The sequence below is a fragment of the Cydia splendana genome, chromosome 5, assembly GCF_910591565.1.
Source record: "Cydia splendana chromosome 5, ilCydSple1.2, whole genome shotgun sequence".
In the NCBI taxonomy this organism is placed as follows: domain Eukaryota; kingdom Metazoa; phylum Arthropoda; class Insecta; order Lepidoptera; family Tortricidae; genus Cydia; species Cydia splendana.
The window spans coordinates 8,729,452-8,752,102 of NC_085964.1; the positions used below are offsets into that span (position 1 = coordinate 8,729,452).

A 22,651-nucleotide genomic window follows, 5' to 3' on the forward strand; every position below is an offset into this window, starting at 1 on the left:
TGACCAAGCGACTAGGTAAGTATATGGCCACTTTTCACCCAACTACGGCAAAACTTAATGCAAAGGTTATGATTTAGATGTATGTCTTGGATACCTACATAATTAACCCTACCTATACCTAATACCCATTCTATTCCAGCTTTTTAGTACCTACGGTCAAGTGTAAAAATATGGGTTATCTATGTTTTAATTATAGGTACCTAGAGGCACTTAACTTACATCAAATAAGAACGTCACGAATGGAGGTATTTGGAGGTCACTATTTACAATTTACGACGTTGCATTTTACATAAATTAGTAAAAACACGCAGATTATCACGGCATCGTGTTCTAAGAAACACTTCGTTACGTGACTCAATAGGTAGCTATATCTACCTATCTCCACATTTGGGAAGTCAACTGGCCTGGAAAGAAATAGTAATCAACAGCACAATGTCAAGGATGTAAACAATGTATAAATAGTTGTATAAAATATTTACAAGTTTATCTGTCGCAGAGGTGTTTTGAAGACTTCGCGGGAGACATCCTGAAATAACGCGATTTGCAGCGGCGGCGCGCGCGCAGGGAGCGCGGCGCTGCCGTCGCCCGCGCTTATCCGACGCCATTTTCACACACGCACCGAGCTTTCCCGTAGACAGGTACGTCCATTTTTTATCCCACATATTGAAAAACATCACCACGGAATAACACCATCATAATACGACGTTCCGCCGACTAAAACATGTATCACCTCTAGTATACCTACACTGATTTTTACCGCTCATTTAATAACAAGAACAATGACCCTTAGCACACGTAATACCTAGTTATGTTTTTTATTCTTATTTGCGATTGCTGAATATAAAACTATTAACCGGCGTGTTTAACCAAAGCTCGATAAATCTGTTCACGGTACTCGTCGCCAGATTGCCGATTTCCATGTCAGTAAAATAATTGGAGCTAATAACATCTAAAAGTGAACTGTGGAATGTGACCGTCATGTTTGCGTTACATCAACGCATTGACGGACCGTAGTGCACTATCCGACGATTCCGAGTGATTAGACAGTGTGTAGCCGTGTTCGAAAGACAATCTATTTGTGTCATCATGTCCTTATTTTTTTAATAGATCACCAAGCATCCCCCGCAGCGGCAGCGCGGCAAGACACGAGTCGTGTCTCAAGCTGCGGCGCTCTACGCACGTGCTCGCCCGTGTGAACGTGCACTTACATCAAACTTAATCGTACCTAAATATTCAAATGACTCTAATTCAAAACCCAAGTGAAGCAAGAGGCGAAACAATGGAGGGATCCCCGGCCAAAGAGGACAGCGCCAAGTCCTTGAGGCCCGTGAGAAACAGACGATACACACGGTGAGTGCGCTGACATGACTCAATACTTTCAGCCTGGAGGGAGAAGCTTCTTTGTGCGTCACGCACTAACTAAACGAGCATCCTTTATGCAAAAGCCTCTACGAATCGCGAGTGTTTTGTTATTCATCATGTTTTCACAGCATGTAAACTAATGTCAAACATAAACTTTACATGATACTCACACAATTACAGAAGGAGTCTAGTTGCAGGCCAGCGGCCTCAGAAAAGGTTATTCACGCCAGAAATAAAGCGGTATTTAAAGGATTGGCTAGTGCGTCGAAGAGACAATCCCTATCCTAATCGAGAGGAAAAGAAATACCTGGCGGATGAAACAGGCCTTACCTACATTCAGGTACCCGAATATGTATAATTGTTACATAACTACTTACTCAATTATAAAGTCTCATTTAAATACGAGCTGTTAAAAAACTTCATGTAATGTATCATGTTTGTGCCTGCCACCAACCTAATTGGAAGCGTGCCAAGAATTGCTATTTGTACATACCTAAATAGGCACTATTTTTGTCACTGCTTTGTTAACCACAAGATTTGTATTATTCCAATTTTTTTGTCAGCTACCTAACAAGACAACTTCTTATTACTTTACAAAACTTTAATATGGGTTTTTGCGTGGCAGCGCACATTGTTTTTTAAGAATTACAATGAAATTTATGGCAAACTTACGGTTTACAATGAGTCCAATGGAATATTCATTAAACTACTTAAATTATACTTTCACAGTTATTTAGTTATACAACCTGTAACACTACCTACTTAGGTAGGTGTTACCTACTGAAAACTTAAGACAACTGGATTTAATTATTTTGAATCCGTCCGTTAATTATTATAAAGTGTACACCCCAGGCTAAACGTATGGAAACAAACTTATATGGCAATAAAACACTGTAAGTTTCATGTGATGGATGGACTACTCATTGACAATTAGAAAAAAAGAAAAGTAAAGATGATAATAAAACATTTTAAAAGTAAATAACTCAAGATCTAGTTACGATTGCCAGTTCAATAGTCTGTAAAGCAATCAAAAAGGGCAATATGAAACTTAGGATGCATTTTTAATCTTACAGGGTTGCCTTATGTACGTTTTGGTTACCAATATACGTAGTACGTACAATAAAAATAATAGAAACATGAGATATGTATTAAACAAAACAACGTTGCTTCCATACTTTTGGCCTGGGGTGTACTTACGCGTATGGTTTGGCCTTTTAATAATTTGTAGGTGCACTGATAGTTCTTCATTTCTTGTGTGTCTATCATGTCATATTGTGTAATGTTTTAGTACCTATTTGAAGTTCAATTCCATTCGGTCGAAGCTCAGTTAAAAATAACAAGGTTGTAACCCTTGTTATTGTCGTGAGCTCATTGCACTGATCGTCCAATATATTCGTCATTAAGTAAATAATCATTATGATCCTACCTAACGTTATACACGAATAAATTCAGTGAATTACATACACAAATTTACTGATTTGCAAGACCGAAGTGATCCCATAAGTGTTCCGTGAACAAAGTTTTGCACGGAACACTAAAAAGTAGAGTTGTGTAAACCTTAAGACCATGCACGAAAAAATCTACATAAAATACTTATAGTGAAATCGGTTCTACTCTCAATTCTGATAGACCAATATGTTTTCAGATGTCAAAAACTTTCCCTTTTTGAAATTGTAGTAAATGCATTTTGATAACAGAGACATTTCCGCAGATTTGCAACTGGTTCGCCAACTGGCGACGCAAACTGAAAAACGTCAACGCAGATCGAAACCAGCAAACGTGGGGCCACCTCATCCGCACATACAACGACCGCGCTCAGGGCAACGTGGAGCAGTTCAGCATCAGCTCCGACGACAGCATCTGGAGCGAGCCAGAGCCCACCAGCTCCAACTACGAGTCGCTAGACTTCGAAACTGAGCACGACAGCCCGGAACCACACTACCAAGAGGACTCTGACTCCTCCATAAATTCTAAAGAGAAATGCGAATTTTTCAACAACAACTCCTACAGCGAGCAGCAAGAATGTCTCAGCGAATCGAAGAAAATCTCGAGTCCGTTACTCCTGAGCAAGTGGTTGGAGAGCGCAGCGAGGTTTCAGCCTAGTGAGATGAACTACTCGTGGTGGGCGGACGGGAAGCGGCGGCGGGTCGAGGCGCGCCCGCAGCGGGTCGTCAACACCACGTCGAGGCACGACCGGGACGAGGTGGAGGCGGCGGTTGCCCTCACGGCCCTTGCTAGCGCCACCACGTGCCTCATTGCCCCGTAGAACGTTCGTACTTACCACAACCCATTTATGTGATTTTCTTTACTCCACATAATGCATTGATATGTGCTACTTGATTGATTTAATATCCTGCCATAATTCTTGCATAATACGTCACCTTGCCACACGAGCTCTTTCAGAATGAAATTATAGGATTAGAAGGGTATTTTAGATTAATCTTATACGCATTTTTTGAAACCATTACCGCCTCAAAAAACCTCGTACAACAAGCAGATACCTTTTTCTTCAGACAATTATTTTTTTTGGTAAGTAAGTACTAATAAATTATATTTAAGACGGTTATTACACTGGCGCCGCAACTGGACGCGGCGACGTCGCGCAAGGGAGACAGCACTCGGTTGCGGCCCCAGGCCCAACGAATTTGACGCAATGATTTTAACTTCCCTTGCCTAATTTGTTGTTACTTATGCCTATAAAGTATCACGGAATTCAAGGTTATTTCCTAAATCAGATCAGGGTAGATATTGTATTAGTAATTCGGATGTTTCTTTAGAAAGGGCGCCGATTCCCTAAAATTGTACGTAGTTTAATTAAGACTAATAATTTAGCTTCCGTCAATAACTTCTTGAGCGTTTAGGGTCAAAGCTAATTATGTGGTCAATACTTCCACTAAGCAAATGACCAATGTAAATTAAACCCTAAATGACTCAGTTAAACTCCGCAACACCACTCCACTCCACGATACAGATTTTTGATCTAACAAATTTTTATCCTTCTTGACTGGACTGTACTTTTATCGATTAGTACCTATTGATGTGATCGCAAGTGTTTCGTTCGTCTATTCAAGTTCTTCAGTGACTACTGTATTCAAACATATTTATTAGTTTAGACTTTTATTATAAGAATGTTACGATTTTAAAGGTGTGTGATATATTTAAGTAATTACTATAAATATTGTTGAATTCACAAAATGACTCAAAGTTTGGAAATCTTTATCAATATCGGTGAAAGTGTACTAGTAATCCATGACAAATAATTCATGACTAGGTACTTATATCTAAATTTATGTGCCATTTTAAATAAGTTTTGCTCAACTTATCTTTAATATTTAAGTAGCCTGAGTGACTGCCTATTGCCTTAATGTTATATATGGGTAGATTAGGTCATTTTTGTTGTTTAATTGATCTCTTTTAGATTAGACCTTAAGATTTACTGTAAATTTAACACCTGCCAAAGATTGCGTTTAAAGTTCCACATTTATTATTAAAATAATAAATTTAATGTGACAGAGTAATTCTTTGATCCTCAACTACAAAAACCAATAGTTTCATCATATTAGTGTATCAATCATGATGATTAGGTATACATCAATAATTACAGGACAAAAATTAAGAGCTTGAAGAGAGCATAACAATCAGGTGTAGTATTACCATTCCCAGCCTATCTATAGGTACTTCCACCTGAGGTCCGTTGCTTCCTGTCATTTTACAAGAAAGTAGGCCTATAATCCCCATGCTTGCCCATGGTGGATTAAGGCCAGAGCACACCGGCTTGCTTGTGCGTGACGTGCACGTGCACTAAAATGTTGGAGCCACACGTCACGCAAGCGGTGTGCCGTCTCTCATAAGGATCTGTATACTACAACGCCGCACGCGCACGTGCACGTAGACGCATACGCAGCCGGAATCCACAGGCCTTTAGGCACTTCATACATACCTTTGAATTTCTTTATAGATATAATTTACACAGGTTCCAATGAATCTACCAAATACTTTCAAGATACTGTGCAGAGAGAAACTTAGTAGTACATAGACTATATGTTGAAGTAATTTTAAGTACTTACTGTTTTAGATACTTGGTATAGTCCTCCTCATTGATTTCGATGACTGCGACCTCAGCAATTACGGATTACGCCTGTTATGGGCCCGAATGTGGCTGGCCAGGCCGAACTTGGTCTTAAAGACTCTTCTGCAGGTGTTGCAATAGAGTTGGCCAGACGCGTTGTACGTATACGCGTAAGAAGGCTTCGGTTTATCTTTTAAATTTTGTCTCTTTCTAACAGAAGTGACAAAATGACAGAGGGACAAATAATTATCAATGGTTTGTTCGATTTGACAGACATCTAACCACTTGACCGTCCGACGATAGTATAGTATCCGAAAAAAATATGCTCTTAACCGTCCGCGGGAACCTCACTATCCAAAGGGGTGGAAGAAAGAATTGATTTCAGAGCCATCTAACGGAATATTTAGGCATTATTTCCTAATTCTCTTGATGGGACAACGTAGCCTAATAAAATAGTTAGCTCTAAAAAAATTTAGATGGCAGTGTAGTCATAATTTTTGTAGAAAGTTGTGAATGCGCTGCGCGGGGCGTGCGTCGCTAAAAAAACCCGGACGGTTGACAGGAAAACAGTCTCGCGGGCCGGACGGTTGAGTGGTTATGAATAACACCATTAGTGTATATTGTTACATATTTCTGAAATTATTGCCCAAGAGGTATAAGAACAAGGTATAAAAATAAGAAGTAAAGTTAAATTACCTTTTAATGCATCTAAACTGCTCTTATATTTCAATTATTTCTCTATACATTATTCTAGGATTGTTCTTTACTCTCCGCAGGTTGTTCTGTTTTGTTCTGAAGTTCCACATGTTGGTCGAGGTTTGAGACAAGCATTTGCTGGGCCTGGTTCAGTTGTCCCACAAGGCTGGATCCCGCACTTTGTAGGATGGAACACAGTTGACTTCTAGCTACATCCAAGTTGGGTAGTTTGCTAAACTCAACCAATTCATTCTTAGACATTAATCTGTCTTGGATGATCCCCGCTGTAAGAATATTGAATGATATAAGAATACCGTAGAGAGTACCACAGAACATGTTGAGCGTTTCTCACCTTAAAATATGTGATGTGAGTGACTCTTGTTAATATATCATAGAAAGGTTAAAAACTTAAAAGGTATCATCTGATTGGCTTAATGGGATTGATTGTTCCTTTGAAAACTAGTTAGAACAGGAACCAATAATATGACAGTATGACTATCAAATGCTTACACAGCACATAATGTAATCAGGGCTATAATATCACCCAATAGATTAAAAATAAGACATCAATCTATCTCGTCAATCAAACCTTTAACACATATAAAAAATACATACCCATGATCACCAGTTGTGGAGTTTTCTTCATAATATTAAACATTTTTGCAACACTTGCAGGTTGACCAAATATTATTTCTTGGTGAGAAGTAAACAAATGATTGACAGCCTCGTACCGTGTCCCCTTAGTAGCCATGGACACTATTTTTTTGCCATATGTCCTTAAATGCATATCATTCTTCTTCAATGCAGCAAATATTGGCATTTTGTCCTCCATGGCAATAGAATTTGTGTGAAGAAATATAACCATTTTGGAAGTGTTGAACCAATTTAAGCATTCTCTGGCTAGAATGCGTTCGAAGGGATTATCAATCTCCTCACTTCTTCTCTTTTCCCCCCGATCGCACAGTGCAATATCGGGCATCGAATTCTTTGGCGGTACATACCATGGCTTTGTCAAATCAATCAGTAATTGCCTCTCGAAATGGGGCTTTCTAGGTTTCTGAATGTTGATCTTTCCTCTGAATCGCCGTGCCAAAAGGAATGGCGTTTGAACTTGCAAAAGACCTGTAAATACGAGAAACAGATTAGACTTGATCAATCAATCGTAAACGCAGAAATAGATGCAACTGCAGTTAACTATTACCTCTGTTTATTGCAGCCATTTTGAGACTGAATTGTTAAAAGATATTCATTTCACAACAACCTAACCTAAAACCAAATGTATTGACAATTTTACAAAATGACACTGACATTGACATACGAGTCATACGCTTTTTTTTCGTCCACAGTTCGAGTCTTACGAATTATTATGCTTTCCACAGCGTTTTAAGTTAAAGCTTAAACAGCTTGGCAAAAAACAGTATTGCCATTATAAATAACATAGCAATAATCAGGGAGTTTATTATTGGAGATTTGAAAAGTTTTAACGCAATAAGAATAAAACCAGGTATAGATTCATGAAATGTATTTTAACGATAGTGAATATTTTTACTTTATGGCTCAGTATTATTTTTACCCCATAAAACAATTAATTAATCCATTTGCTTATTGTTCCTGACCACGGACCTAGAGAGTAAGTAAACCGGATAGTGTACATTAGCCAAAAAGTGTGTCCACATGAGAAGTCAAGGTGAGCCGTTGCATCTCTTTCTAATTAGGGTGACCATAAGTCATATGTATGTGGGATATTAGAATAACCTTGAATATATTCGTGCATAGTTATATTAGTTATAAAGAATCATACTGTCTTTTCGCTGTACTAGTATTATGGCCTAAAAAGGGATGGATTTTTTTCTCTTCTTTACAACGCTTCACACAACCTTAGGTACTTAATTTAGTTGTTCTAAAAACTGTTATTAATAGGCGTAGACGCTGGACCACGAACATGGTCGATCCTCAGGAAGGTGGTCCGCCGTAACGTCTGTCAAGAATACAGGTATGAGTGAGAGAGATAGAGAGACATGCTGACAGAACCAGAGGGTCTACCGCGAACCGCGTTCGACGTGTCGCCCCTCTGTCACACTTAGGTTTAAAGAACGTACGAAAGTGCTACAAAGAGGCAACACGTCGAAAGCGGCTCGGGGTAGGCTCTCAGGACACCCCCACTGTCCTGAGAGCTTTTTACAGTCTTTGCCACGTTAGGTCCCAGGCCCTTCATAGCAAGCACTAACCGCCCCTTTCTCAGCACCCATCATATAGACTGCCGCTTAAAATATCTGACCGCCCTAATCCCGGGCCTACTCGGCCTTAGGGCAAATCCGCCACTGCCACAGGGTCGCGTGGGACCGCTACGCCCGTTTGCTATAGTTTTTAACAAGGACGCTTGTCACTGGAGCATAGACACCGAAGTTTGCTTCGTTTGACGAGCATCTTTCTATGTCTCTGTAATTGCTCCTTTATAGGAGTAAAAGAGAAAGATGACCGCAATTTGCGAACCTCGGTGTTCACGGTGGTAGGCCATCTGTGCGAAAAGAGAAGAGTCGTGAAATGTAAAGAAACTAGTGATGTGCCGTTCCCAGTAAATTTTCCAAAGAGGGTAAATTCCCAGTAACGTTTCTGGTATCGTCCCATAAGTCAGTAAATTACCATAAAGTTCTATTTTGCTTTTATTATCAATGTGTTTTTTTTATTATAACAATGTATAAATGTGTCTGTAATGTTTAAGGACTTTGGATTTCAATTTTGGCAATAATTTATTCTGTATTGGCTCTCATTTCACCAATTTAAACATGCCGAAATAAATACTTACCTATTCATATAAACTTACTTTTAAGTACGTAATAAGAATTGTGTAACACTGATTCTCATCGTGCCGACATCATGGTCACCCTAATGAGTTTGACAATGTTGACTTGTATTTTTATCGCAAAATGTAATAATAGTGGCTTCCTTGTGAAACAATATTCCATAATTAGAAATTCTTTCACTCCTACAACCTTTAACGCAACATTTATTCACCATTTTTAAGGAATTTTTCATTCACGTGTTTTGATAACATGTCATCACACGTTAGGGATACCAATTAATATTCAAAGTTACTACAATGTCTACCATATCAAAATTAATGTTTTTTTTTTTGTTGTGTACATGCTTGGTTAAATCAGTTAATAATATTGACATCATAATTATTTACAAATTTCTTAAAAGATATCAGAACCTTACTCTAAATATAGCACTTAAATAATATAAGAAATATTTAATTTCAGTAGTATATTGATATAAATACTACCACAATGGTATATTTTTAACATTGGCACGGACTAGTCTACTAGGACGAGCAATCGCCATATTGAGTAGCGTGACTTTATATTTAGTTCCCAAAAGTACAGCAGATGTCTCTAGTAGTGTCAAATGTTGCAAATGGTTGCAATAAGTGTGATTCTGTATTAATGTCATCTGACGGGTTTGAATGACAACTATCGTCATGCTCTCGTCTTGCCTCAATGTTGATAATAGATTTCGTGAGATGGCGCTTCGACCATACCCGTACTTGCCCGTACTGAGGGCCTACCGCGAACCACGTTCGACGTGTTGCCCCTCTGTCGCACTTGTAAATTTGTACGTAAGTGCGACAGGGAGGCAACACGTCGAACGTGGTTCGCAGTAGGCCCTCTGAATGCGTTTCGTTTGACGCATATTTTTTGAAGCTGTTTGATATTAAAAAAATATATAAATATATTCATACGGATAATAGCATTAGCGATGTCTTATTAATTTTAATAACTGTAATACATTTTTCTTTCACATAATATTAATGTTACCGACGCGCGGTAACACGATACATTACATTTAAGTATTTTTACCTATTTGTAATATATAGATGGTCAAGCAAATCTTGTCAGTAGAAAAAGGCGCGAAATTCAAATTTTCTATGAGACGATATCCCTTCGCGCCTACATTTTTCAAATTTGTCGCCTTTTTCTACTGACAAGATCTGCTTGACCAAGTATATTTGATAATTTTTCGCAAATTAAAGTTCTATTTTTCTATTGACATAATTATTTATTTACACTGGGTACCATGACAACCTCAAATATTATACTCGTAACATAATTATGTAATAAAAAGGTAAGTAATGCTGGATATAGAAACAGTTAACTACCTACAAAAAAGTGATAGATATCTTCGAAAAGTCGAATAGAGTTGGACCAAGGAAAGTTTGCAGCGATTTTGATAGCCCATGCAGTGCAAGTGTTATTTACACGTCATAATTTCATAGAAGTTTGACATTTAAAGGCCTTTGCACACCGGCTTGCGTGTGCGTGACTTGCAAGGCCCCAACGTTGTCTGTTCACTTTGACGGCGCAGCAACTAGCATCACTTCTCTCTCCTCGCTCTTTTAACAATGCCATTTGTCAAAAAAGGACAACCATACTGTTGACAAGATGAACTACTCAGAATCACGAGTTCTTTCTATCCTAATAGGAGAAAAAAAGTGTCCCAAGGTTTTTTCCCATTCCGTTACCATTTTTTCATAGACTTTGTATGGCGGTTTCGGAATGGAAAGATCGAAAAATGTATGGAAATCTTTGGACACTTTTTTCTCCTATTAGGATCAAAAGAGCACATGATTCTGAGTAGAAATAACACAAAAAATCCCAATTTTGAAAAAAAAGTGTAGGGGACAACTTTAAATAAAATGGCCCATGTGTGCTCTTTATAGGGATGTGAAAAGTCGATTTTAATCATGTTATATATCGATAAACGCTACACAGTGGAACGAAATAGCTATTAATTGAAGCTTCAATATCTTCGTTAAACATAAACATAATTAAAATGCTAATGGATACTGAATATATTAGAAGACAAACAATAAGAATATAAAACTAAAACTAACTACAATTAAAATAACTAAAACTAAAAATTAAAAATACCTATCAAAATTTGGTGCCCTCGGGAGGGTGCCCAACACGCAGGCAGCGTTCCCGCACTGGATTGCAATTGAAATTCTCTGCGCGAGAAAGCTGCCCGCGCGGGGGTCGCCCGTTGCCTCCCTCACGGCCTGGCCACGGCATTGGTCTAAGGCGATCGGCGGCGGCGACCGGCGGTAAGTCGCAAAAACAATAACCCGGCGACGCATTATGCATGCCATGAGCCTTGTCGCCGAGCGGCGGTGGACATCGACCAACCCACGGCACTATCCGCGCTGGGGGTAGATATCAAACTGCAAAGACATAATCTGCGCCTGTTTGCTATCTACAGGCCCTGCGGACACTGCCGGCCGGCAGAGATGCGCGACGACCTCAAGCGGCTGCTGGTGGACTCCCCCGTGCCGACCATCCTGGCCGGGGACTTCAACGCCGAGCACCCCGCTTGGAACTCGTCCGCCCACTCCCTGCCGGGCAACACCATCTACCAGATCGTGGAGGACCTCGATCTAGTAGTGGGCGGGCCATACGAGCCCACACACTACCACGACGCCAATGTGTACAACAGAGGCACCACCATCGACTTTGCGATTTCTCGCGGAGTCAATGCCCTTATGCGGCACCAGGTATTTTACGATCTCACCTCCGACCACAGGCCGGTGCTCCTGACCATCGCAGACCAGCCGACGACGAGATACAGCAAGGGACCCGGACGCCGCTACGATTGGAAGGCTTTTTCGGAAGCCATGGTAAATACTCCCCGCACAGGTCCCATCTCGACCGCAGAAGAGGTCGACGCAGCAGCAACAACGATCACGGAGGACATCAAGGCGGCCCTCACCGAGGCCGGCCGCACGATCCCGCAATCGGACCGGCGCGCGCCACTCCCGAGGCCGCTTCAAGCGCTTTTGGAGAAAAAGCGCTGGTACAGGAAACAGTGGCAAAGGACTAGGGCTCAGTCTGTCAAGACTGAGCTCAATCGTCTTGAGCGACTGTTGAGGGACAAACTCAGCGAACACAGAGCTGTAAGCTGGGAAAACCACATCGACAGCATAACTGATAGTGTTCCCTCTATCCACAGGTTATGCAGACAACTCAGCGCGACGCCCGAGCCGATCCGGCCCCTACAGGACGACACGGACGGGGAGCTGAAATACGCGGCCAAGGACAGAGCGGAAATACTCGCTCGCAGCCTTGAGCAGCAATTCAGGCCCAACCCCGTCACCGACCCGCAACACACAGCGAACATCGTACAACACGTTCGAGATTATCTCAACGTGCCAGTCGAGCCACACGATGATCCACTTTACTTTTCTCCTTCACAGGTCCAGGCGTCCATCAGACGCTACTGCAACCCGAGGAAAGCGCCGGGCCCCGACGAGATCCCGAACATGGCGCTCCGCCACCTGCCGCTAAACACCTTAGCGGCGGTGGCGCGCCTGTTCAACGGGATCCTGCGGTCGGGCCACTTCCCCGCCATCTGGAAGACCGGGCGGGTCATAGTCCTTCCCAAGCCGGGAAAGGACAGAAGAAAGCCGGAGAACTACCGGCCCATCACGTTGCTATGCAACCTATCAAAGGTGTTCGAGAGGTTGCTGCTCCGGCACCTCTCGCCACACCTGTCACCCAGGCCGGAGCAATTTGGTTTCAGGTCTCAACACTCCACGACGCTGCAGCTCACCCGTGTCCTACACCACATGGGCATGTCGCTCAACAAGAAGGAGTACACAGTCGCGGTCCTCCTAGACATGGAGAAAGCTTTTGATCGAGTTTGGCACGAAGGTCTAATATATAAACTTTCTCTGTCCACAGCCCCCCGCCGCATCGTGAGAGTCATCGCGTCATTCCTGGCAGACCGGCGCTTCCACGTTCAAGTGGAAGGCGTACAGTCACAGGAACGCCCGATACAGGCAGGCGTCCCCCAGGGGAGCTGCCTGTCGCCCGCATGCTATGTACGCTACACCGACGACATCCCAGTCGTCGGGCAAGCGCAACTAGCTCTATTCGCAGATGACGCCGCTTACTTTGCTTCCTCTTTCCAGATGCCGCACGCAGTCGCCAAGATCCAGCCGACGCTTGACGCCCTCCCTGACTGGCTCTCCAAATGGAGACTATCGGTCAATGTGGGCAAGACGCAAGCGCTCATCACAGGGCAAGCCATCAAATTGCCTAATCCTCCTTCCCTTCTAGGTCAGCCGCTCACATGGTCGCCCACAGTGAAATACCTGGGGGTGACCATAGACAGGAGACTCAACATGGATCGCCACACCAGAGACACAGTAAGCCGAGCGAAAGTCGCTCGCATGTGTCTACGCCCAGTCTTTAGTAGTAAGCTTCCTGTACGGACCAAACTCGGTCTGTACAAAGCTTACGTACGCTCTAGACTAACATACGCTTCACCTGCCTGGCATTCTTTCTGTTGCAGGTCCAACAAGGAGAAGATGAGGCGTCAGGAGACCCTCACACTGCGGAGCATCGTCAAGTGTCCACGCTACGTCAGCAACGCATCCCTCGCCGAGACACTGAAGTGGCGCGGCCTGGAGGAGTTCATCGAGCGTCTCGCGCGGTCCATGTACGACCGCGCGGACAACAGCGGGCACGAGCACCTCAAGAACATCGCGCCACACCACCCCACCAGACCACCGGAACGGTGGGCCCGGGACTTGCCCCGAGCCCTGCTACACCAGTAGCGGAGCCAAGCCAAGTCCCAACTTTCATCGGATGTACCACGCCACACACGCCAGCCTAAGCTGCCGGTCGCCTTCCCTGCGTCCCCGATGCCCGGCCCCGCTCAAACGGTATCACCGGGCTAGGGGTCGCGGGGTTGGATAAACGATCGGTGGCGAAAAAGCTGGCCTACACCAGCAGCACTGACGTCCTCAAATTGACGTCCACTGACCTCCCCACGCGGTGGGGAGCGACCCGCCACAGCCGTCGCAGCCGAAAGGCGGGCACGGCCTCCCATACCTCTCTATTAATAGAGAGGTATCGAATGATATCCAGTCCAGTCCGCCGAGCGGCAACGCGCGCGGCGTGCACCGGGCGACCAGCGGCGGCGGCGAGCGGGGAGGGGCGCGACTCGAACATTTGTATCGGGCAGCGCAGGCGATGCCACGACTTTGTTTTTTTCTCGAGCGACATGGACACGGAAGCGTATATTATTGAAATTTTAAATGTACTTTCGCGTATTTAAGTATGTTGTAACGTCTCCACACTCATTCTTGTGTATTCGTTTTTTTCTGGGTGCTTTCTATACACAATATATAAAATACTAAACTAGATGTAAATAAATTTGTCGTCCTGTATTTAGCCCATGCACCCATTGACAAACAATTAAATATATACTAGGCACTGAAGTGCCACTTTTGAAAAAAAAACATGTTTTTAAAGACGTCTACGTCCCAGCCGCTCCTAGTCGCTGCCGCCGCTACTAAAAGTACGTGGCATGCCTGGCGGTCGCTCGCGTTTGCCGCGCCGCCAGCCGCCCCGCCAGTCGCCTTAGACCAATGTCGTGGCCAGGCCGTCAGCCGTTTGCCGAGCGCCTTGTGGAGCATCTGTGCGCCTCTGCCCCACGAACCAAGCGTCTCGACGCCAAACGCGACGAAGTCGTATTGGGCGCCGAGACAGCTGTACTTGGCTACCTTTTGACGCTCCCGAGTGTCCGCCGCCGCGCCAGCACGCCTGCTGGTCGATGGGACGTAGGACGCCGCTAGCGTGTCAGCGCAATATATTAGAATATAATAAAATAATTCAATTATTGCGGAACACATATTTTAGTAGGTATTTATGTATTTTAATTAAATATCTGAACTTTCCCTTCGTTCCCTGCTGGGGCGTGACGATAAAATTGTGATCTGATAACCACAATAAAGAATAAAAGCGTTTTTATTCATTTTAGGTATCGTTAAACCTTTGAAGTAAAATTAAAATTGCAAGAAATGTCGATAGTTTATCGTTATGAGTGTTATGACTTTATCGACATGGCTACAGCAAGGTGGAGTTACATTGTTAATCGTACACTAAACAAAAGTGGTTACAGTGACAGCTCGCTTAGACGTAATCTTTAAGTATATTATATCTATGGTGACGTGCACGTGCGCGTACGCCGCGCACACGCACACGTCATGCAAGCGGTGTGCCGTCTCTCATAAGGATCTGTATACTACAACGCCGAACGCGCACGTGCTCGTCACAGTTTTGACCACCTTCGTTTTATATTTTTATTATATGCTTTATAATATTTTACATCCCACTGTAAAACTCCCGTGTGATTATCTTGCTTAGTTTACGTAAAATATTTTTTTTTTGTAGATGAGGTCAATGACCTTAAGAAATCATGTTTATCGGTTTATTTCCTAAAGTATTGTCAATGTGGCCGCAAGTTTTATTACTGAGTTTAAGTGAAAGATACTCAATAATTGTACAAAATATCAGCATCTTAATAGTGCCTTTGAATTAAAAGTTATAAGATGCTAAAGTTTTTTAACATTTTTTTTATTTCTCATATATTTTCCAATATTAGCCTTTTATTTTTTATAGAGTGTAATTAAAATAAGGTAAACTATCATCATACATCATCATCATATCAGCCTTTTATCGCCCACTGCTGAGCATAGGCCTCTCTTCGAGTACGCCACTTATCCCGGTCCCGAGCCAATCTCATCCAGAAGTGACCCGCAGTCTTCCGGTTGTCATCCACCCAACGAGCCAACGGACGCCAGCCACTCCTTTCGTCTGTAAGCGGCCACCATTCCGTTAACATTTTGGCCCACCTGTCATCACTCTGCCTGGCGCCTGGCAACATGTCCCGCCCAGCTCCACTTGAGTTTGGTAATGACGTATCCGACTATAATTCCTAAACTAAAATAGACTATAAACTATAATTCCTCAAAATTTCAAAAGCTAATCTTGCGGGATTTAGGATTTATAACATTTCTAAGTTTTTTTCCGATTTCTATGGAAATAGGGTTGTCAAGTTTGAAGTTAAGAAATAATACTTCAATAGGTATAGTTTTTGACAAAGAAAATTTTGAATTTAACTCTTTATTGAGAATTGTCATAATTCATCATCATTATCATCATCATCCGAATGAATAAGAATTTCTTCTTCTATCTTGCTGCTTTTGACAAAACCATGACATGTTTCGACAGCAATTTGTGTAACGTTCTTCACAGTCATGTGTGAACTTGATAACAATTTTTTAGAGTTCCGTACCTCAAAAGGAAAAAACGGAACCCTTATAGGATCACTCGTGTGTCTGGCTGTCCGTCTGTCACAGCCTATTTTCTTCGAAACTACTGAACCAATTAAGTTGAAATTTGGTACACATATGTAAGTCTGTCACCCGAAGACGGACATGTAACGTAAATAAATTAATTTTTAACATAGGGGGCACTTTTGGGGGGTAAATGAGACGATTAAAAAAATGACCATTCCCCCCGCCCTTTAGCTCCGAAACTACTGGGTCTAAAGTTTTGAAAAAAAAAAATACACAAAATAGGTCTTTACCTATAGATGGCAGGAAAACCTATTAGAAATATGCAGTCAGGCGTAAGTCGGACTTAATTACTTAGTTTTTGATCTGACTCCTACGGGTTTTTAAAGACATTTCACTCACGTTTCACATAAAAAAATACATATACGAGGGACGCCTTCCCAACACCACATCATATTCTTCATCAGAGATATGTCACAGTGGCCTGATATGGCCGTTCGTTCTACTATAGAGTTAATACTTTTCAGGCAAGCGTAACAACAAAATACTCTACACTCAAACAACAACAAAAACACACTAAACAATCTAAATACTTGATGTACCAAATAAATGCTTAATTATTACAACAATAAATATTTTATTGTGTTACTACGGTTTTCAGATACGGCCGCTTGTGTTTCATTTGGATTTACAGACATTTTAACTATGTAGGTACATCACCGGAGATAAAGGTCACAGCCCTGACCCAAATATAAAAAAATACATATTTCGGCAATCCTGCGTTATTTTCGTTCAATTTTTTTTTCAGTACTGCCTATCGTAGCATAGAACCGTTTTGTTTAGAAATAAAATGCTAGAATTGTAGGATTATCGAGAAAAAAAATTATTTTTCTATATGTAAAAAAATATATATATCGCCATTCTGGATCATAGATTAAACTTTTTTTTGATGAATGGAATACCTCAGAACAGCCCTAATAGATCTAAAATAGAATATTTAAAAAAGATGCACGTAAAATGAGAAATTATGTTTCTTAGGTTTCTATGGACATTTCTCGAGTTTTTGATTATCTCCAAAACTATGCATGATAAAATTTTGGACCTTCACTTTTAGCATTAATTTGATGAGGTTAATGCGATGAATTAAAAAATGAAGATAGTCAAAACTGATCGGAAATCCCACACTGTGAGCCGGTGTGCAATTATTGTGTGCCTTAAAATGACACTTGCACTGTATGGGCTATCAAAATCGCTGCAGACTTTTCTCGGTCTGACTCTAGGTAGTCATGTTAAAGAAAATGAATACAATATGTACTTATGTATACAATTCATCACAAATTACAATACCTATTGACATCTTCAAAAAGTGATTTATCCTGTCGGGCCTGATCAAATTGGTCGATTTGATCAGAAATGTAATTGGCGTCAATCTCCAAGTTTAGATTTATGGTGATATTAGAGCCCTCTAAATTGAAAAAATGTCCCAGAACGAAAATACTGGCCTCACAAATTGGTATTCTTGCGTCCGCACCTCATTTTATCGGTAATATCGTTCATTATCGGCGGGTGAATTCGGCGAGCCAAATTGGCGTTTGCGTCCGCACCTCTCGATTCGATCGGGCAATTTAATCAGATTGGCGAAAAATTGTTTAATCTGGATACACCTTTACGTATCAAATATATCTTCGAAAAATCGAATAGGTAGTCATGTTTTCGGACATTTGGGACCGACCATGCACGACCACAGCGCCACCTAGCGAGCGCAACTTTCTATCTTTCTTTCGCGAGATATTCTGGCACAAAACTTTCAAACGAGAAGTAAGTAAACATCGTAATAATTTCAATGAAATCTAATGATGTTACAGTATATTCGACATTTTTGGACGATGGCTGTATTGACAATTACATTAGCATTGTGGTTTTCAGTTAAAATGAACGTGCTTGTGACGGGAACAGGGTTTCGTGCCATAGGTAACCCATGAAATTGTCTTCCAGCTCGAGACAATGAATAAGGGCAAAAATTTGGTGTTAGCTGGGCACGTACTGGAGGTGCAAGACATTTGGCAAGGCGCCAGGCCAGGAGCTACATAATCAAAGCCCGAGTGGTTCGTCAAGCCTCTGTGACGGCGACTGCGTACAAGGCTTAATTCTTAATATCAATCGTCATGTTACTAGTGTAACATGCGATTGTGTTTATTACAAAAGTGGCAAATGCAAGCACATTGCAGCACTAATTTACTACATCAATCACCACCACTAAAACCAGCCAGGAACAAAAATGGGGCAAGCCAAGTGTCCCACAATTTACGAACGAAAAGTATTCCAAAGGGAGATACTTCCACCAAATGTATCCTACATCAAAGAAACACAAGTGTGAAGCTTTTCAGTTCGATGTCTCAGATTTAAAGGAAGATTGTGCCTTAAAACGTGTACTTACTGGAAGCTGCTGAAATAAATTGTACAGAAGATATTGAAATTTCCGTTAGCAAAGTTATCCAAAATTTAGTAGAACACACTGATATTAATATTCAAAAAGAAGATTGTGTTACATGTCTTGAAAACTTTAGTATTTTTAGAAAAGAGTTTGATGTGTACCAAAGTGAAGCTAGTCTAGTTATAGAAAAAACATTAAAAAACTTTTATGAAGCAAATGTTGTGTTGGCAGATAAAGAAATTTTTAAATTATGTAGTGACACAATAGAACAATCAATGTGTCAAGAGTGGAACTCGGCGAGGAGACTAAGAATTTCTTGTGTCAGAGTGATTGTTCGCAAAGATCAGCCTTGGTTGTGCACTAGTGTAGACGGTGTTGTTATACATATGCAATGAATGTGTCAGAATGTTAGTAGAAGTCCTGTATCTTGTAAAAACCAACCTATTGTAGATTTTGATAAACAACAATATAATTAGTGTAATATTTGCAGTTTGTGAATGATCAACCAGAACTAAAAAGAAGCAAACCATATTATATTATACCCAAATTCAAGTGCAAGTGTATGACACTGGTATGACTATTATATGTGTGATTTCTTTATATATTCACCAAAAGGTAGTTGTATTGTATAGTAAGAGCAGACAGAGACGAAGACTTTATTAAAGCAGCAATTCTAAAAAGTGAAGAATTTTACTTCGCTCATTATCTACCGCTCTTGTATTCTACAAGAACAAACCAAACTTTGAGTGAGAAAAACCAGCCAAAGCATAGTTTTACAGGTAAAAATATAATCAATACAATGTTAGGTAATTAACTTTTAAAATATGTAATAAAAGGTAAGGTACTACTGATCTCAATAAGTACAGTTAGCATCATTGTCATACAGGCATGAAGCATACTGATTAATTAAGTTTAGTTAAAAATAATAATTTATATGTTTAAATGTTGTTAACTCAAAATGTTTATTACTGTTTTTTTTTATATGTAAGTATAGTAAAGTAGCCGAATATTGCAGTATCACACTTTGTTAAAATTAGCAATACACATACCTAGCTGTAAGTAAGGAACTCAACATTTTAATATCTTAGAATCCTAGCATACCTAAATATTAACCTGACCTTATTTGATTGTTTTTGTTTTGTTTTAATGTTTGAATCTTTAGACTATGTTTGATTCTGATGTATGTATTGTCCCTATCGCATAAGCGTTTTGGCATCCTTAGCTGTAAGTTTATGCATGTGACTGAAATAAAGAAATATATGACAAATGGTATGTACAGTCGAGTTCATAAATATGTATAAATTTCTTTATCTTTATCCATTGTAATATGGTGAAAAAATGTACACACATTTATGAACTTGACTGTACATTATAAAAAATAAAAATAAAAAAGCCCTTTATTCATTGTAACGTGTTTACATAAAAAAATTTAAAATAAAACTATGACTTATAATATGTGTTGTTACTAATGAATCCCTAGTGGGTAAAGGCCTCCTCCATTGCTGCCCATTTGTCCCTGTCTTGTGCTGTCGCCATCCACTCTGTGCCGGCTGTTCTTTTTAAGTCTTCCTCCCAACGCATTTGTGGTCTGCCCCGGCCTCTTTTGCCAAGTGGACCTCTCCATTTGGTGACTATTAATGTCCATCTCTTATCTGTAAGCCTTGCTGTGTGGCCTGCCCACTTCCATTTTAGTCTTTTTGCATAGCTCAAGGCATCTGTTGCTCCTGTTTTTTCTCTTATTTTTGAGTGTCTTATTTTATCTATTTTTCTTATATTGAGCATGCTTCTTTCTAGCGCCCGTTGACATGTAATGATTTTTCTTTGAGCTTTTGCCGTGAATTTCCAAGTTTGGCTTCCGTATGTCATACATGGCAAGACACTTGAGTTTAGGACTTTAGTTTTAATGGCTATTGGCATGTTACTTTTAAATATACCTTTTAGGCTCCAGTACTTGTTCCATGTTTGTTGTATTCGCCTTTCAATTCAACTGTACATTAGACTTATGAAAATGTTGATCAGTCCAGTGCTTGGTCATATTAAACCCTAACCTGACTGACACATTTTCATAGGTCCACAGGCCCATGTTATAAATATGTGGCGGTCAATGTCTGTGGTTCCTTATGCTCCATGTTCATAAGGGTCCTTCAGACATGAAAAGTCACATAACATTTACAGGTTTTATGTGTGAAATAAAAACAAATTTAAATTAAAAATGTTTTAATAGCTTTTTAAATAATGTAAATATTGTAAAAAATAACTGTTGTTTTATTTGTTTGAAAATATAGGTGGTTGCAGGTTTACCAGTACACAACAAACATGTAATATATCATCAATATGATAAAATAAATTTACAGGTATATATAAGTGCTGCATTATTCTTTCGGCATGAATTCTGACTCGAGCTATTTTATAAGTTGCATCGGTCTCTTCCCTTGTAAATTCACCTTTATTCTGGAGAAAATGTGGCATAATAATAGCACTTTCTTTTCCACTTTCATCAATTACCTTCTTTATTGCCGGAAATCCCTTATCAGCCAATACAATATCCCCATTTTCTAAGTAGTCGACTAATCCTGACTACCGTTATTTGGGAGACACTTTTTCTTTCACCACTTACTTTTGACTTGAACGAAATGAAGCCTCCTGGAGTAATACTAATAAGCACTTTTTATAGAGTGAGTAGCAATACACACGATTATCAACACTTGATGGTACTTCTATAGGAAACTCTGTACAATCAATAATGACTAGTGTTACTATACTCCGGACGGAAGCATTCTGGCATTGTCTGCTGCACAACATTTTTGTCTGGCCAAAAAACCTAGTTTGATGTACCAGCTGCTATTTCTTCAACATACGAGCAGAATATTCTTGACACTGTTTTCCAGCAATTCAAAGTCACTTGTATTACTTAGTTGTATTAATAGCATTAACTGCTTCTATTTTTTTCGCGTTTCTTCGTTCCATATAACGTTGAAACCTCGATATTGCCGCATTTTCGTCAATCCGTTTTGTTTTTTACTGCGGGGGAAATATCCTTGGAACATAACTGGGACTGACTTGTTCATCAGCCTTTCTACCACCGATAAAGTGAGCACTGCAAATTGGGTGCCATAGAGATCCATCGGGACTGTAACAAAATAATTCACCGTTAAAACTTCATACGATTATAACATAAATCAAATGATTGCGTATTTAAGGAAGGTAATATGATTTTAGAGGTTAGGTTAGGTGACTTACTTTTTTTCTCCTTACGGCAATTATCCATTTATTGCGCTGTTCTTGTTTCCACACTACTTTTGGAAATCTATAAAATTTGCAGTCACTACTTCTGCTAGTGTTTACACGATTAACAATAACACATCTTGCTGTGAAGTGAAGACCATTTTTATCTAAAACATCGAATGTTTACTGCAAAGCAAAGCAACTAACTCACACAATGACACGTGTACAGATGCGCTGTTCACACATAGAAACGCAAATGATGCGGTAGTATACAAATTATTGCGCCATCTATCCGCTCGTATAAGAAAAACTAAGAACTACACCTAACAACTACAACGTCTACAACTCTTCTAGTGGCAGCGACCTCTTGCGGAATACACTACACAACCTACAGCCCGCTGAATGACAAACGCCATCTAAGTTTAATACAAAAATAATGTTTTCTTCCGGGGTACGCTACTCAATATGGCGATTGCTCGTCCTAGTAGACTAGTCCGTGACATTGGCAACATGTGCGAGTGAGACACCGCGACCCACCTTTGCTATCTCAAGTGGACCGTTTTCTCTAGTCTGGTAAGAACGTCTTTCTGGCTCGGTGATAAGGTTAAATTTAGTATGGCAAAAAAAGTGACAATTCACTCCATCTTATAACTTCATGTCCCTGACACGTATTAAATTAAGAATCCTGTGGACTTTACAGTTTCTGTAATAGTATCCCGAAAGT

At 40.6% G+C, this 22,651-nt stretch overlaps 2 protein-coding genes and 1 long non-coding RNA gene across 3 annotated transcripts; 1 reads left to right on the plus strand and 2 right to left on the minus strand.

Moving 5' to 3' along the window:
• Positions 1 to 496: 496 nt before the first annotated feature.
• On the plus strand, positions 497 to 4,876 carry LOC134790699 (homeobox protein Mohawk-like). Its single transcript, XM_063761601.1, has 4 exons — positions 497 to 638; positions 1,108 to 1,350; positions 1,543 to 1,702; positions 3,074 to 4,876. Exons 2-4 carry the CDS (start codon positions 1,238 to 1,240, stop codon positions 3,626 to 3,628), a joined length of 828 nt encoding a protein of 275 aa, XP_063617671.1. The 5' UTR covers positions 497 to 638; positions 1,108 to 1,237; the 3' UTR covers positions 3,629 to 4,876.
• Positions 4,877 to 6,113: 1,237 nt separating this feature from the next.
• Positions 6,114 to 7,412, minus strand: LOC134790599 (large ribosomal subunit protein uL10m). The gene is made up of 3 exons (XM_063761451.1): positions 7,329 to 7,412; positions 6,743 to 7,249; positions 6,114 to 6,411 (listed from the first exon to the last, which is right to left on the minus strand). The coding sequence occupies exons 1-3, from the start codon at positions 7,345 to 7,347 to the stop codon at positions 6,182 to 6,184; spliced, it is 756 nt and encodes a 251-aa protein (XP_063617521.1). The 5' UTR covers positions 7,348 to 7,412; the 3' UTR covers positions 6,114 to 6,181.
• A 14,242-nt stretch (positions 7,413 to 21,654) lies between these two features.
• LOC134791098 (uncharacterized) lies at positions 21,655 to 22,397 on the minus strand. Its single transcript, XR_010144256.1, has 2 exons — positions 21,943 to 22,397; positions 21,655 to 21,832 (listed from the first exon to the last, which is right to left on the minus strand). It is a non-coding gene; the product is annotated as an uncharacterized LOC134791098 (long non-coding RNA).
• Between the last annotated feature and the right edge of the window lie 254 nt (positions 22,398 to 22,651).

Bases quoted from the DNA above. Each gene is read 5' to 3' on its own strand.
- LOC134790699 (XM_063761601.1), top strand. From the start codon at position 1,238: ATGACTCTAATTCAAAACCCAAGTGAAGCAAGAGGCGAAACAATGGAG. The intron at 1,351-1,542 runs GTGAGTGCGCTG...ACACAATTACAG, and splicing joins AGAAACAGACGATACACACG to AAGGAGTCTAGTTGCAGGCC. The intron at 1,703-3,073 runs GTACCCGAATAT...ACATTTCCGCAG, and splicing joins CAGGCCTTACCTACATTCAG to ATTTGCAACTGGTTCGCCAA.
- LOC134790599 (XM_063761451.1), bottom strand. The intron at 6,412-6,742 runs GTATGTATTTTT...ATATTCTTACAG, and splicing joins TCCACAACTGGTGATCATGG to CGGGGATCATCCAAGACAGA.